This window comes from Notolepis coatsorum (genome assembly GCF_963971535.1).
Source record: "Notolepis coatsorum genome assembly, chromosome: 1".
In the NCBI taxonomy this organism is placed as follows: Eukaryota; Metazoa; Chordata; class Actinopteri; order Aulopiformes; family Paralepididae; genus Notolepis; species Notolepis coatsorum.
Genome location: NC_140165.1, coordinates 311,490,905 through 311,508,404, shown reverse-complemented (window position 1 = coordinate 311,508,404; position 17,500 = coordinate 311,490,905). Strand labels below are relative to the sequence as shown.

General features: G+C 44.5%; 1 protein-coding gene across 1 annotated transcript in view; it reads left to right on the top strand.

Moving 5' to 3' along the window:
• The window catches only part of col26a1 (collagen, type XXVI, alpha 1), a 60,510-nt gene that overhangs the window by 17,336 nt on the left and 25,674 nt on the right, over positions 1-17,500 (top strand). Inside the window, exons 4-7 of the mRNA XM_084322197.1 lie at positions 10,019-10,080; positions 12,557-12,683; positions 14,179-14,277; positions 14,561-14,689. Of these exons, the coding sequence (XP_084178323.1) occupies positions 10,019-10,080; positions 12,557-12,683; positions 14,179-14,277; positions 14,561-14,689 (417 nt within the window). The remainder of the gene's footprint in view (positions 1-10,018; positions 10,081-12,556; positions 12,684-14,178; positions 14,278-14,560; positions 14,690-17,500) is intronic.

The following is a 17,500-nucleotide window of genomic DNA, read 5'->3' as shown; positions in this document are numbered from 1 at the left end:
CGTAACACGCTTTGTGTCTTCTTGGTTCGACAGTGCGTTAAATTAGTTGGTTAGACCTCCGTGAACAATCTCGCTCGTGAAGTTTCTCAGAGTTCGCTCGGCTTAGTCCATTATTTCACATCCCATGGGGGTGTTTCATTACCATATATGGATAATCATGCACAAGCATAGACGGTAAGAACAAATGGTATTTATCAACACGGAGTGTGCGTAGGACCCGTGTACGCACGGTTGATAAATCCCGATTTTTCTGTGCGTAGAGACATTCTAAATTCCGTGCTTAGGAACAAAAATAGAACACTTTCTACGCATTATTGATAAATGAGGGCCCAGGTCGCCGTGGGTTGCCAGGTACCCAGGTGGGGGGTATCTCCCGGGCCCTTCTGTGTGGAGTTTGCATGTTCTCCCCCCCGTGTGCTCGCAAGGGTTTCCCCTCCAGGAAAAAAGATAAACCCAATGGAAAAACATGCAGAACAGATCGCTAACGCTGTCGCGTCCCTGATGAAGACGGATGAAGTGTGTGTGTGTGTGTGTGTGTGTGTGTGTGTGTGTGTGTCTGTGTGTGTGTGTGTTCCTGTGTTCCTGTGTGTTGCCCATCTTACACATGTGTGTTAACACTTTCAGCGCCACGCCTGGTTTTCCATTTTACCGCTTGAATGCCACCATCGGCGCCAATGTTAACGTTAATATCGCCTAATCTATGTTTTAAATTATGGCTATGTGTCTAATCTGCCCATCGCATTATCAAAGACTATTTTCCAGTCAGTGCTGTGAAGGCAGATTGTTTTTTTATCGCGTCGTTGCCGTTTCAGAGCAGTTAGAAAAGCCCCCGTTTTGATATAAAAAACAGCTCATTCTGGAGCATTCTATGAAAATCGTCTTTTAGTGGAATATTCCACAACGTTGATATTCGTCTGCCTTTTTATGAATCGTTTTCAAATAAACGCTAGATGATCAATATTATACGTGCACGCACGCACATTACGGCCGCGCACTGATAATCGCTCCGTTGATTTCCTCACGGACTTTTACAGTGAAACCGAAAGAAGACATTTCACAAAACAGCTTATAACTTCATCAAACTTACTCTGATTATCCTACCACTGATAACATAGAGTCCTTACCTGACATCAGATGGTATCCAACTGGTATATTCCAATTCCTGATCACCATTCGAAAAAATCGATACGTGTATGGATCCAACGCGATACAGTAGAACTCCATGATCCGCGGGGATCTGAGGCTCCAGAATGAACTCTAGTAACCCCGGCTGGATCAGTGAACTGGAAAATGTGGAGTACCGGATTTTTTTCCCCATTCATTTTCATTGAGTCCATTCCAAAATCACTTATGTCATCTGGGAGACGACAGGGGGCGCTTTTTTCCACAGTGATCGCCGGCGCCCCTCGGCTATACTCGGGTAGGCTCGGGTGATGCAATAATTTTTCAGATCGCAAAAAAATAATAATAATAATAATTCCGAGAAATCTCGTGAGTGGCATGCAACCACCTATAAAAAAACCAGAGAAATCTCGTGAGTGGCACTGAAAGTGTTAATCTGCATGACAAATAAAGACTTCTTTTTTTACTGGCTCTCGTTGGGAGCGGACGGAGAGGTCACTTCTAGGTGTCAGGAAGAGCATTTGGGATACTCCCGTCCGTCATGGTGTATGTTCTGGTGAGGAGAGGGAGGGAGGGAGGCAGGCGTGTCCCCTACGCATGGTGCGGCTGCTGGGTGTGGCCTGCAGGTCATATCGAGGACCGTCCACACAAGGGACCTCATTAGACAAACCTCAGTGAGTGTAGCGAGACAGGGATGTAAAAAGTACCCAGAAATTATACTTAAGTGAAAGTATGGGTATTGTCTCAAAATCGTACTCAAGTAAAAGTCAGAGTATCTGGCTAAAAACACGCTTGAGTAAAAGTCAAAAAGTTTCGACTTTTAAATGTACTTAAAGGGGACATGCATTATAAATGGCCTTTTCCAGTGTTTAGCATGTTTTCCTAGCAATTGGGGATTATATCAATGTGGTCTGTGTCGTTAATTATCATATTGACTCATCAGTCTGGTCTCGAGTTCACGAGATCCTCCCTCACTCAACTAAGATGTTCTGATTTGACAGTTTTGCTGACGTGAATATAGCACTGATTTGCATAACTAACGCCCCCCTCTATGGTTGACAGCGACAGCAGAGCGAGTGGAAATAGAGATATAGAGGGAGAGAGATGGAGAGAGAGAGAGGGACCCGTCTTCTCTCACACACACGCAGCGTTTACACAGTGCTCCGTGCCTCCGTGTGTCCCTCTCTCTCTCTCCCTCTCTCCCTCTCTCCCTCTCTCCCTCTCTATCTCTCTCTCCCTTGCAGTCGAGCACCAGCATATCACTGTAATATCTTTGCGCATGCTCCCACACGCACGCCCGTATTTCGATCCGTACAATAATAATCACAGGGGTATATATTGTAATTTGAAACAAGTTACCAATGCATTGTCCCGTGGGATTATGCCCCCCCGCTGCGAAATTAATTAGTATCCCCTTCAGTCTCTCTCTATCTCTCTCTGTGCCAGTCGCAGACTGTGTGGATGACTGTCACTCAAAGTGCTTATGGGCGGAGCTAGGCCAACACAGCCTGAAATCCAAAGGGAGAAAAATTTGGCTTTTCAGTACTTGATTAGAAATATAAAACAATGCATTTATTTTTATAAAAGCTTACAGATGTGTTCAATAGACTCACAGGAATTGTGTAAAGTTGCCCAAATAGTGCTAGGAAAAGCAATGCATGTCCCCTTTAAGTACTAAAAAGTAAAAGTAAAAACTTTCTTTCTGACTGTCTATTCTTCTGATAGCAGGTGTTCGTGTTTAATCAAAGATCCCCGCTTTCTAGTCTTGCACAAGGACCAATCAGCATGGGTATGGGCGGGTTCATTTTCCATTGATGGGGATTTGATTGGCTGTTTTTAAATAAAGTGCGGCCGCAGGATTAATAACGTTAACGTTAGTTCGGCCAGAGAAACAAATATACTAATTGAAATAGTTGGACCTGCGAGATTTGTACTTTGTACTTTGTAGGTCTGCATTTTAAATATAAGGAGTAAAAAGTATATATTTTTTCTCTGAAATGTAATCGAGTAAAAGTACAAGTATACAAACCTAATAATACTTGAGTAAAGTACAAATCCCCCAAAAACAGTACTTAAGTATTGTAATGAAGTACAATACTTTACACCCCTGAGCGAGAGGCACAACAAACCGTTCATCTGGGTCATTCTGGTCCCGGGTTAAGGACGGTAGTTAGACGGTGCTCAGTGTGGCGGTGGTGGATGATCACTCAGGAATGTGCTCCGGGGTTGAGCTGTTGATGGTTGTTTGTTTCCGCTCGCGGTTCTAGGTTTGGCCGCCGGCGAGCCAGGGCTTCGGAGAAACCACACCTACACACAGTGGGAGATACACAACGCACCGGAATACACACACACACGCACACACGTGCGCACGCACACATACACACACACACGCACACACACACACACACACACACACACACACACACACACACACACACACACACGTACATGTGTGGGTGCAGACACACACACACACACGCATGCATGCACACACACACACACACGTGCGCACACACACATACACACACACACGCATGCATGCACACACACACACACACGTGCGCACACACACATACACACACGTACATGTGTGGGTGCAGACACACACACACACACACACACGCATGCATGCACACACACACACACGTACATGTGTGGGTGCAGACACACACACACATGCATGCACATGTACATGTGTGGGTGCAGACACACACGCACACACACACGGACACGCTGCACCATGGCCTATTCCAGTGGTGGGGAAACCTCACTCAACGACGGTCATTGGAACCCTGGGCGCTGTGGTTACGGATAACTGACCTGGGCGCTGTGGTTACGGATAACTGACCTGGTCGCTGTGGTTACGGATATACGCCACGACTGAGGCAGACCAACAGATTTGGCTCGTCTTGTTACTGTGTTAGTTATTTACGAGCAGCAGTTGTTCCTGGTCCCTGACTCTTAAGCTCATTACGTATTCTCTCTGTGACCACAGGGTGGGGGGGTTTCCCCTGGGGAGCAGACAGCTGACATTCCTCACCACTTATGACCCGTGAGCTTCTCGACCAGTGAGAGGTTCCTATCAAATACGCTTCTAGACCAGTGAGAGGTTCCTATCAAATACGCTTCTAGACCAGTGAGAGGTTCCTATCAAATACGCTTCTAGACCAGTGAGAGTTCCTATCAAATATGCTTCTAGACCAGTGAGAGGTTCCTATCAAATATGCTTCTAGACCAGTGAGAGGTTCCTATCAAATACGCTTCTAGACCAGTGAGAGGTTCCTATCAAATACGCTTCTAGACCAGTGAGAGGTTCCTATCAAATACGCTTCTAGATCAGTGAGAGGTTCCTATCAAATACGCTTCTAGACCAGTGAGAGGTTCCTATCAAATACGCTTCTAGACCAGTGAGAGGTTCCTATCAAATACGCTTCTAGACCAGTGAGAGGTTCCTATCAAATACGCTTCTAGACCAGTGAGAGGTTCCTATCAAATACGCTTCTAGACCAGTGAGAGGTTCCTATCAAATACTCTTCTAGACCAGTGAGAGTTCCTATCAAATACTCTTCTAGACCAGTGAGAGTTCCTATCAAATACGCTGTGACTATCAAATACACATCTAGATCAGTGAGAGTTCCTATCAAATACTATTCTAGACCAGTGAGAGTTCCTATCAAATACTCTTCTCAACCAGTGAGAGGTTCCTATCAAATACGCTTCTCGACCAGTGAGAGGTTCCTATCAAATACACTTCTCGACCAGTGAGAGGTTCCTATCAAATACTCTTCTAGATCAGTGAGAGGTTCCTATCAAATACGCTTCTAGACCAGTGAGAGTTCCTATCAAATACACTTCTAGACCAGTGAGAGTTCCTATCAAATACACTTCTAGACCAGTGAGAGTTCCTATCAAATACGCTTCTAGACCAGTGAGAGGTTCCTATCAAATACTCTTCTAGACCAGTGAGAGGTTCCTATCAAATACACTTCTAGACCAGTGAGAGTTCCTATCAAATACACTTCTAGACCAGTGAGAGGTTTCTATCAAATACGCTTCTAGATCAGTGAGAGGTTCCTATCAAATACTCTTCTAGATCAGTGAGAGGTTCCTATCAAATACGCTTCTAGATCAGTGGGAGGTTCCTATCAAATACTCTTCTAGATCAGTGAGAGGTTCCTATCAAATACACTTCTAGAGCAGTGAGAGTTAGACAACAATATGTACAACTCTCTGGTTACACATCTGAATGTATGAATATTGAATGTGGTGTCCCTCAAGGTTCGGTCCTGGGGCCCAAACTTTTTATTTGATATATTAATGATATATGTGAAGTGTCAAACATATTGCAATTTGTTTTATTTGCTGACGATACAAATTTCTTCAGTTCAGGAAAATACCTTAAAAAATTAGCAGATGACATTGTAAATGAAATGTGTAAACTTAAGATATGGTGTGATAACAATAAGCTATCCCTAAATTTGGAAAAAATGAAATTTATAATATTTACTAATCGAAAGAAGGACAATGTGGCATTATGTATTGACGGAGTTAATATTGAAAGAGTATCTGAGTTAAAATGTTTGGGTGTTATGTTGGATGAGAAATTGACATGGAAGCCACATATAATGTACATAAAAAATAAGGTAGCCAAGAGTGTTTTTGTTTTGAACAAGGCAAAGAATGTGCTTGATTATAATTCTATGCGAATATTTTATTGTTCACTCATCCTACCATATTTGAGTTACTATGTGGAAGTGTGGGGTAACACGTATGAAAGCAACATAAAGCCATTATTTATATTACAGAAGAGAGCAGTAAGAATAGTTCACAATGTAGATTCAAGAGAACATACCAACGAATTAATTATTAAATCCAGACTATTGAAACTTAAAGAGTTAGCTGAAATACAGACTTTATTAGTTTTGTTTAGAGCAAAATGCAGAGTATTACCAGCAAATATACAGAGGTTGTTCGTTCCCTGTCCAGATGACAGCAGAAGGAAATTAAATTTTAAACACCAATTTGCACGAACAACCTTAAAACAAAGGTGCACCAAACTATGGAACTCCTTGCAGAACGATGAAAAGAGTTCCAATAATATATTTCACTTCAAAAGGTTGTGCAAAGAAAAGATACATAGACAGTATAGCACAGTTTAGTATAATATTGCAGTTTAGCGTGTCAGGATGACGTAGCATAGAGTTGTAGTGTAGGCCAGTATGAGTATAGTAATATAGTATATAGCACTAGCGTAACATAGAATAATAATATATTAAAATATTGTATAATACTGTACCAATATGGTGTAGAATAAATAGTATGATTTAGTTATATTATAATAAAATAGAAATTAGATAGTATATAGAAGTATAATACATTATATAAGTGTGTGTGTGTGTGGGTGTGTGTGTGTGTGTGTAAATGAATGAACCTAAATATGTAGTTCGACTGATAGATAGACAAAATGGGTTTATTTATGTTGATTTAATTTGGTTGTGTTGATGTTAAATTTTTTATTTTTTTTGCAAAATGGGTATATTCTGTTTGGTTTTACACAATATGTCTATCGGTGTGTTGTGTGTGTGTAGGGGCAGGTATATATAAGATTTCTTCTTCTTCCTGTTCCTTTCGGCCATGGTATTTTTGGTGAATTATATGAATGTACTGTTGGACTGTGGTAATTCCATGTACGAATAAATAAATAAATAAATAAATATATGCCAGTGAGTTTGAGAACATTTGATTTTAGTGCTGTTTTTGTTCTGATGTTACCAGAAGCTGCCCCTCTAGTGTTGTAACCATGTTCAGAAGTCATTTCTAACTGCTGAGCCAAGCTAGATGGCTTACCAGTGCTAATAATGTTCCGCAGTGGCATTAGAAGACTCATCGATACTTTATTTTCAACCATCAGCCATGCCAGATGTTCATGCATAAAACCAATACTTGTCCTGTATGACCAGCCTAGTGCCAGGCGAGCCGCTTTATTCTGAGCAACCTGCAACTTTTTAAAATTCGATTTTGTAGCTGATTGATTGATTGATTGATTGATTGATTGATTGATTGATTGAAAACGTTATTAACAGATTGCAGAATGGGTACAGTACAGTAAATAATTTAGGTTGACTATACAACTGCGAGTACATTCCCTGTTCAGAAACCTTCAGAACAGACTTGTATGGCTTTTCATCCTCATTTGATCAATAGATTTAATTTGGTTCTAATTAACTGTTTTGATTGATTGATTGAAAATTGTATTAACAGATTGCAGAATGGATCTGTTGTATGGATCTGAGCTGTACAATACAGTACAGCTCAATACACACAATTGTTAAGGGGATGCAGACCAGAGAAAGACTTTCGTCTTGTTTACATCAGGGTCCCCCATCTTCAATTCATCATAACATATATGACATACACGACATACAGATAGACAGTACTGCTACATCTATACATTTATGACATACCAGATTTGCAAATACAGTACTGTTTGTGATACAAAAAGATTCCAGAAAAGAGAGTATATACATTTGACATAGAAACTGTACATTGGAGGAGGTTGGGTAGGTGGGGTGGGGTTGGGTGGGTGGGGGGGGGGGACTGTACATTGGAGGTGGTTGGGTGGGTGGGGTGGGGGGGGGGGTATGGGTTAGGTAGGAGGGGTGGGTGGGGGACACTGTACAACTGTACAAGCAAAACTGTACATTGGAATATTGACAAAACCATACTTGGTAATTTACTGTACATTGGAGGGGGTTGGGTTAGGACATTTACAGGGGCCGGTTTTGAATTGCAGTCTCCCGTAGGTGTTCTTTGAGAGTGGTTTTGAAAGTGGGTAGTGATTCACATTCCTTTACAGCTTTGGGTAGGGCGTTCCACATTGACGTGACTGGGGAAATGTTGCCAGTCAGTACAAATTCCTGGACGACTCCAAGGTCGAACTGAGAGCTGCTGGAGTCGAAGGCCCTCTTGGAGATAAGAGTGGCATGCAGCCCCTCCACCCCCCCTCCTACGTGTATGGCCCAGCGCCTCACGTTGGTGATGGCAGCTAACTCGTATGGAGGGGGGAGCCAAGGCTGTCTCGTCAACCTTAGATTGATTGATTGATGTGGCATAATTGCGAAACGTGTTTAGTCCCTTGTTTGAGCCAAATCTGGGTTTAACGTGATTTGTGGAGCTCCCTCTGGTGTCATGGTCGTGGTATTCACTGACCTTTGGGAAGTATTTTGACATGTACATGGGTACCTTGGTCGTGTAGTGTATCTTGTAGACCAGGCCCATTGCAGGTTGCTGTACTCTGTCGTCTACTCTAAGCCATCCTAGGTTGTCAAAGTGGGCAGGGGTGAGGTGGGTTCTAGGAGTGAGGTCAAGCAGTAGTCTGACCAGTTTGTTTTGAGATGGTTGTAATTTTGTTTTTAGCGCCTTTGAGGTGCTTTGGTACCATGAGGTGCAAGCATAGTCGTAGTACCCTTGAATTAGTGCTCCTGCCAGAGTCTTCAGGGTATTCTTGTTTACCAGAGAGGAGATCCGGTAGAAGAATCGAGTTCGTTGGTTGACTTTTTTTTTATTACATTGGATGCCATTTTGTCACAGGAAAGATTTGCCTCTAGCTGACGACCAGATAACAGGGCAGTATTCTAAATGAGACGAAACCAAAGAATGAATAACAGATTTCATTATGGAGGGAGTGATAAAAGCAGAACATTTCCTAGTCATAAAAATTCCTCTTCCCATTTTAATGACATTATTATTTATATGTTTAGAGACCAAGATAAGGAGCTATCAATAGTAACTCCGAGAAGTTTTATTGTGTGTCTGTGTGTGTAGTGTGTGTGTGTGTGTGTGTGTGTGTGTGTGTGTGTGTGTGTGTGTGTGTGTGTGTGTGTGTGTGTGTGTGTGTGTGTGTGTGTGTGTGTGTGTGTGTGTGTGTCTGATGTGATGATGGTGGATGGCACTGGTCCCTGGTGCACAGTGTATTCCCAGTGTCTGGGTACATAAAGAGCCGACGCCAGTGGGCAGAAAACCTGCCCAGTCAGGAGATGGCAAGTGTGTGTGTGTGTGTGTGTGTGTGTGTGCGTGCGTGCGTGCGTGCGTGTGTGTGTGTGTGTCTGCGAGAGAGAGAGAGATATGAAGAAAGCGAGGGAGAGAGACAAATGAGGAGAGAGATCTAATAATATTTGGACTGTCTGAGTAAGTGACATGATTTAGGGAGGAATTACCAATAAACTGTTGGATATTGTCTTCTGTTCTTGTGTCTCTTGGCTGCACCTGTGCGGCGTGATGGAGAGACGTCACGGACGCCAGGAGCAAAGAAAACATTCAGATTAAAAAATGGCAATAAAGAACAGGAGAGGGGGGGGGGGGTAGGGGGGGGGGTGGCTGGGCAATATGTGGCTGTGTGTAATCTGCTGCTGTATTTTCTATCTCCTAGAGTCGCTTTGAGTCATCATTTTCTCTCTCTCTCTTTCTGTCTCTTTCTCCTCTCTCTCTCTCCCTCCCTCCCCTTCCTCTCTCCCTCCCGTTCATCTCTCCCTCTCTCTCTCCCTCCCGTTCATCTCCCCCTCTCTCTCTTCCTCCCCTTCCTCTCTCCCTTTCTCTCTCTCCCTCTTTCTCTCTCCCTCCCCCTTCCCCCTCTCTCTCCCTCTTTCTCTTTCTCTCCATCCCCCTTCCCCCCCTCCCTGCCTCCCCTTCCTCTCTCCCTCTCTCTCTCCCTCTCCCTCCCCTTCATCTCCCTCTTGCCTGACACCTGGGAGGAATGGTGGTGTTGACAGCGGATGTTCTACTGAAGTGAAATATCCCTTTAAATTGTTTCATGAAAGTGTCATCAAATGTGTAACTGGCCTCCTCTCTCTCTCTCTCTCTCTCTCTCTCTCTCTCTCTCTCTCTCTCTTCTCTTTAGAGTGTATGAACTGCACTGGTTTCACTCATATGACCAGAAGACTGGGTGCCATTGAGACCAAGGTACAGATAAGTCCACTGCACTGCATGTGTCAATTAATTGAGCATTGTGTGTATTTATTTATTCACAGTGCATAATGGACAGACCCCTGCTAGCCATCCCACTAGGTGGGAAACTAGCTATAGCAGCAGGGTATAGGGTCATTAACTTCTTCTTTATTTTAATTGGTTCTAATGTAGACAATACATTATAAGGAGAAAATCTCTCTGAGAATTACACCACTTTGTATAAGAAGAGACTGGCACATTTCTCAGGGGTGTATTTTGTGTAATCAATCATTAATTCATTCAATCTTTATTTATACTTGATAAATACACTCAGAGTGCTTAAACTAATTGTCGTCGAGATGTTACATTCACAAGAGTCATAGTGCGTTAATAAATACAGAAACATCAGACAATCGGAACAATTAAGAGCACATTAAAAAAAGGTTATAATAATAAATAAATAATACAATTTAAAAAACTGTTGTAATAATTGAAAAACAATTACATATGCGGCTAGGTGGTGTAGTGGGCAAGGCACTCGCCACCAACGCAGGATACAATGGGTTCGAGCCCAGCTCTCTGCGTTGCTACCAGCTTGGCTGGTCGTTCATACTAACACAATTGGCAGTGTTAGGGGTGGGAAAGCTGGTGGGTGAAAAAAAAGCAGATCTACCAAGTTCAATACAAACTCTAGGCACTAAGTGTAAGACAATCACTGGATCAAGTTCAGTGATCCACTCAAATCAACTCGAAATGGATCTAATCAGTGGATTGCATATTTTCGTCAAGGAAGCAGAATAAGGCTAACGCTCTCTGCCTCTGCGACATTTCAATCGGGCTACCAACTTGAATTACCAAAATGAACTGATTAAGACACTTGGACTAATGCATTCAGTCATTTGGACAGAGTTGTTAAAACTCACTCCACTCAAACCAATAGAGTTATAATTCACTCTACTCAAAATCAAATTTAAATCGACGTGACTGGGGAAATGTTGCCAGTCAGTCAGCCAAAACAAATTCCTGGACGACTCCAAGGTCGAACTGAGAGCTGCTGGAGTCGAAGGCTCTCTTGGAGATAAGAGTGGCATGCTCTGCATGTCCGGCTGCACTGCCACACTGTCCGTCTGTGTCTGTGTCCCGTCAGCATTTCCCCCCCTCACCCACAGTCTGCGAATCAGATGCAGAGTAGGGGAGTAGGGCGGGTCTTCACGGAATGCAAGTCGTCTCTCTCTTTCAGTCAGAGCAGAGTTGACAGCACATCTACAGTAAACTCGCTCCCAGTTTTATCTCTGTGAGATAAATGTAGCTACTAGCCTAGTTTCGCCAGCAGGCAGCCAGCAGAAAAATATGGCATTTTCAAAGATGGTCAGTAAAAGAAAAGTCGACTGCAATTCAAAGGTGAATGGACTGAAAAATATGCATTCATCCTGAGTCCCAGCACCAAACCAATGTGACTATATGCCAAGAAACGGTAGCTCTTGTGAAGGGTGGCAATTTGAAAATAATGTATGACTAAGTGATGGAGACCATGTTTGAAGGCAAACAAAAGCAAATCCCCCTCAGATAGCACAGCAACCAGAATAACTGAAATACTGGCTGGTGATTTGATTAAACAGCTTTGTGATAGAATAAAAGAAAATGCACAGTGCATTTCCATAGCTGTGGATGAGTCCACTGACACCACTGAGAAGCCTATGTTCTGAAGAACCATTCATGTTCTGAAGAACTGTTCATGTTCTGAAATGTTATTACTAAAGATTGAGAAGATTGGATCAGTTGTACTTTTTTTTGAATACTTGAAATCCTTTTTTTGTGGAATATTTGATGCGGCCCAGCCTCACCCAGACTCTACCTCCAGCGGCCCCCAGGTAAATTGAGTTTGAGACCCCTGCTCTAAGTGTAAGACAATCACTGGATCGTGTACGACAAGGTCCAGTGGTACATTCCAATAAAGAAGTAATGTAATTTGGACAGTCTCTAATTATGGCTTTATAAAGAAACAGATTCCAATGCAACTTATGTTTCTTTGCCAGAGAGGGCCAATCAATCAATCAATCAACAAATCAATCAATCAATCAATCAACCAACCAATCAACCAACCAATCAATCAATCTATCTATCTATCTATCTATCTATCTATCTATCTATCTATCTATCTATCTATCTATCTATCTATCTATCTATCTATCTATCTATCTATCTATCTATCTATCTATCTATCTATCTATCTATCTATCTATCAATCAATCAATCAATCAACAAATCAATCAATCAATCAATCAACAAATCAATCAACAAATCAACCAATCAATCAATCAATCAATCAATCAATCAATCAATCAATCAATCAATCAATCAATCTAGTCCTACACAGGTACACAGGTCTGAGAGGTGATGGACGATGGGTTCAAGTCCCGCCACCAGTAGCCTACATTCACGTCACAGATTGCATTAAAACTCAGCAACGGATATACTGTATGTGTTGTAGATCAAGCTACTGGAGGAGGCGGGTTCCGCCCTGCCGTTAATCAACAGTTTCTCAGAGGGATCGTCGTATAATGAGGTGGATGCACCCCAACCCACTCCTGTAGGACCCCCATCACACCTGCCCCCAGGTGACACCCGCTCACACCTGCCCCCAGGTGACACCCGCTCACACCTGCCCCCAGGTGACACCCGCCCACACCTGCCCCCAGGTGACACCCGCTCACACCTGCCCCCAGGTGACACCCGCTCACACCTGCCCCCAGGTGACACCCGCCCACACCTGCCCCCAGGTGACACCCGCTCACACCTGCCCCCAGGTGACACCCGCCCACACCTGCCCCCAGGTGACACCCGCTCACACCTGCCCCCAGGTGACCCCCGCTCACACCTGCCCCCAGGTGACCGACGCTCACACCTGCCCCCATCACACCTGCCCCCAGGTGACCGACGCTCACACCTGCCCCCAGGTGACGCCCGCTCACACCTGCCCCCATCACACCTGCCCCCAGGTGACCCCTGCTCACACCTGCCCCCATCACACCTGCCCCCATCACACCTGCCCCCAGGTGACACCCGCTCACACCTCCCCCCAGGTGACACCCGCTCACACCTGCCCCATCACACCTGCCCCCAGGTGACACCCGCCCACACCTTCCCCCAGGTGACACCCGCTCACACCTGCCCCCAGGTGACACCCGCCCACACCTGCCCCCAGGTGACACCCGCCCACACCTGCCCCCAGGTGACACCCACCCACACCTTCCCCCAGGTGACACCCACTCACACCTGCCCCCAGGTGACCCCCGCTCACACCTGCCCCCAGGTGACCCCCGCTCACACCTGCCCCCATCACACCTGCCCCCAGGTGACACCCGCTCACACCTGCCCCCAGGTGGCGCCAGCTCCAGACCACATCACGCTTACTACTCTCTTTCTTCTTGACCACTGAACTGAGAATGCTCCACCTACACTTGAATAAGAGCTGTATCTATACCCCATGTAGAAAACATTGCTTAGATGTATACCAGTATGTACAACGTAAGTGTTTTTAGTGATTATGTAAGATAAGATAAGATATTCCTTTATTGATCCCCTTGGGGGAAATTCAGGCATCATAGGAGCATGGGGGGGGGGAGGGGGGAGGAGAGGTGCAGGTATGGGCAGGGTAATAGTAGAAAGACATAAATATAGGCAATACAATTATAGTACAGTAGAAAAGTAAAAATAAGCAGTGTAAACAATATAATTAACTCTGAATATACGCATCTGAGCAAGTAGGCAGTGTGATCAAAGGTGCCGATGAGGGTCTGTATGCCCCATCGGTTATATTATACGTTACAATAAATGTATTATTGTATATAGTTCAGGTGGGAGTCAGACACACTCATTGATCAGACATTCCTAGTAGTTCTCGGGTTCTGCTGCCGTTAGTTCTCTGGCTGCTGGCAGCTGGTCCCTGCCCGCTGTTGTGGAGCCCGATGGCCGCCGGTAGGAAGGGGGGGGGGGGGGTATGAGTCTGTGGCTGAACATGCTTCTCATCTTGACTAGCTCCTCACAGAGGGGCTACGTACTTGGTGAACGTAACATGACGATGTGTTTTTTATCTTGTCTGTGGATTATCAGGAGGTTCCGGGCCTCCGGGGCCAATCGGTCCACCGGGACATCCTGGTTCTGCCGGACCCGCGGGACCCGTCGGGAGGACAGGCCTGCCAGGACCCATAGGTGAACACAGCACCCCCCCCCCCCCCCCCCCCAACGCCCCGGCTGCTGACTTGTGAAAACGCTTGAGATGTTTGTTTTTTATGGTCACTGGGAATTATTGGACCAGAATACAAGTGACTCAATAAGCCGAGAATGCATGCTTCATCAATAATTCATAACTCTTTAAAAAAAAGAAAAAATCACTCAGAATCGCTCACGAGGGAAATCGAGCACATCGTTTTTAAATGTTTGATTAAACGTGTGATTAATATTAAGACTTCATTCCGTTTTCCCGGACGCTCAGGACCGAAGGGGGAGAGAGGCTTATCGGGGGAACTTGGACTGGCTGGCCCCCCCGGCCCCCCGGGCCCCCCAGGGCCGCGCTCCCCCTCCACCCCGCTGCGGGGGGACGTGTTTGGGATGGATGAGCAGAGTGAGTGGTCCGCCCCCGCCGCCAACATTTTTAAAGCACTCAATTTCAATATTATGAGACATGTGTACTGTGTACATGTAGCCATTTTGACCAGAGTCAGAGGTCAGAGGTCAGAGCGCAGGGTCAGCCATTTGTGCACGCCTTTAAGTGGATCAGACGTCAGTGTCTTGCTCAAGGTTACGTAGATGAAGATAAACACGTATCCTGTTGCAGGGATTGAACTTGTGACCGTTCAGTCACGGGGCGGTCTCTCCTCTCTTACCGAACGGATCGGATCCCAAATGAACAATAGAAACAAAGCAACGCAAACACCATGATATACATTATCACTCATATAAGATAAGATAATTGATTGATTGATTGAAAACTTTATTAACAGATTGCAGAATGGGTACAGTACAGTACAGCTCAATACACACGATTGTTAAGGGGATGCAGACCAGAGAAAGACTTTCGTCTTGTTTACATCAGGGTCCCCCATTTTCAATTCATCAGGACATATATGACATACATGACATACAGATAGACAGTACTGCTACATCTATACATTTATGACATACCAGATTTGCAAATACAGTATTGTTTGTGATACAAAAAGAGTCCAGAAAAGGGAGTATATACATTTGACGTAAAAACTGTACATTGGAGGAGGTTGGGTGGGGGGGGTTGGGTTGGGGGGGGAAACACTGTACAACTGTACAAGCAAGACTGTACATTGGAATATTGACAACCATACTAGGTAATTTACTGTACATTGGAGGGGGTTGGGGGGGGGACACTGTACAAACAAGGAAAACTGTACATTGGAATATTGACAAAACCATATTAGGTAAATGACTGTACATTGGAGATAAAGATAAAGATAATAAAGATATTCCTTTATTGATCCCTTTGGGACATTTTGGGCATCATAGCAGTATTGGGGAGGGGAGGTACAGGTATGGGCAGGGTGATAGTAGAATACATAAATATAGGCAATACAACTATAGTAAAGATAAAGAATAAGCAGTCAGTGTAAACAATAGAATTAACTCTGAATATAAGAATATGGGCAAGTAAACAGTCAAATCAAATCAAATGTATTTTGTACAGCCCGAAATCGCAACGAATTGCCTTCACAGATCAAGAAGAAACATCACAATAGATCCAGAACAAGGGCGGCTAGGTGGTGCAGTGGGCAAGGCACTCACCACCACCAATGCTGGAGACGCTGGGTTCGAGCCCAGCTCTCCACATTGTTTTCAGTTTGGCTGGTCGTCCGTACTAATACACATTGGCAGTATTAGGGGGAGGGAAAACTGAGGGGTGGGGATCGGACGTTGTGGACAGCGACTCCTACAGGTCGGTCGGTGCGCCTGCGCAGTAGAATCAAGAAGCGACGGGGGGCGGCGCCCCTCCAAAGCCCAGACCCCCGACGCTGAAAGATCGCGCCGCTCAGGTGAAAAGATGCAACGGCTGCTACCTCGAGTATCGGAGGAGGGGACTCGTGCTATGTATGGCTTACACGTCCACATTGCAGCCGCCTTGTGGGAGGCAAGAAACAGCGTTCGAGACAGGGGAGGGTTGAATTGGACGATACGAAATTGGGATGGGAGGAAAAAAATATTGCAAATGGGAGAAAAAGCGGATACAAAAAAAATAGATCCAGAACAAAAAAACACCATGAAATCCACATTTTGCAACAACAGCCCCAGACGTTCCCCACTGAAGATAAGGAACGGCTCCCTAAAACCTAGCGATAGGAAAAGAAACACCACAGGCGCTGCAGCGCCGCAGTGGCGTCATTTCAGTAAAAGGCAAGGTATGGCGAGGAGGGAGGGGGGGGGGGGGTGAAGGGGGGGCCTTGGTGGATTTTTTTTTGTCAAATCAGTTGTGCAATAGTCACTTTTGGTGAGTTGTTTCTATACAATTCAGTCGGTATGACACAGGACTACACAAGCATTTTTAGTATATAAATGTGTCAACAGACTAAAGCAGGGAACCACAATATTTTGCATACGAATTATGCAGAATGTAATATCATAACTGTCTATTACTTTTCTTGCAATTGAGCCAATTTTCCTTAGGTACGGTTTTTGAGGTGTGTGTTCAACAGAATGTCAAAAACACATTCACAAAAAGTATGGGTTACTGAATGCTGAACTGCACTGTTATAATCACTAAGCCATTGTAAGACCTTACCTGTGTCCCTGTATCACTTGTTTGTCTCTGCTGCCCTTTGATTAAAAAACGTCCCTATGTCCACTTTCCTTTTTTTTTGGGCATATTTCAGTTAATCACAGTAAAAGTCACCTAGTAAAAGTGAGATAATTGACAATATCAAAACACGCTAGGGCTGTACCGAATAGTTCGAAGCTTCGTTCATAATGTTGACATTCGAATTCTAAATCAACATAAAAAAAAATAATACAATTTTTTTTTTTTTTTTTTTTTTAGTGCCATACCTTGCCATACCAAAATGACGCCCCTGCGTGGCGGGGAGAAACCTCAGATGAGCCTTTCAAAGGGGATCCCCCGTCAGGATGTCCACAGACAGCACACAGCAGGGTTGTTAACCATTCGGTAGTGCGGCAGCCAGGGTTAACCTAAACCCAAGTTTGAAAACTTTTCGAGTATACAGTTGTTGGTTGATTTGAAGAAATGCCAAAACCACAGGGGTCTATTTTCATTCTCATTTCTAAAATGACTTCCGCCCACTTCCGCCTCTCCAGACGTCTGAGTCATCCACTCACGAATTGATCCTATCTATCGCACTTATGGTCCTCCTTACGCAATCATCTTGTCAACCATTACCCTGACCTTTGACCTCTC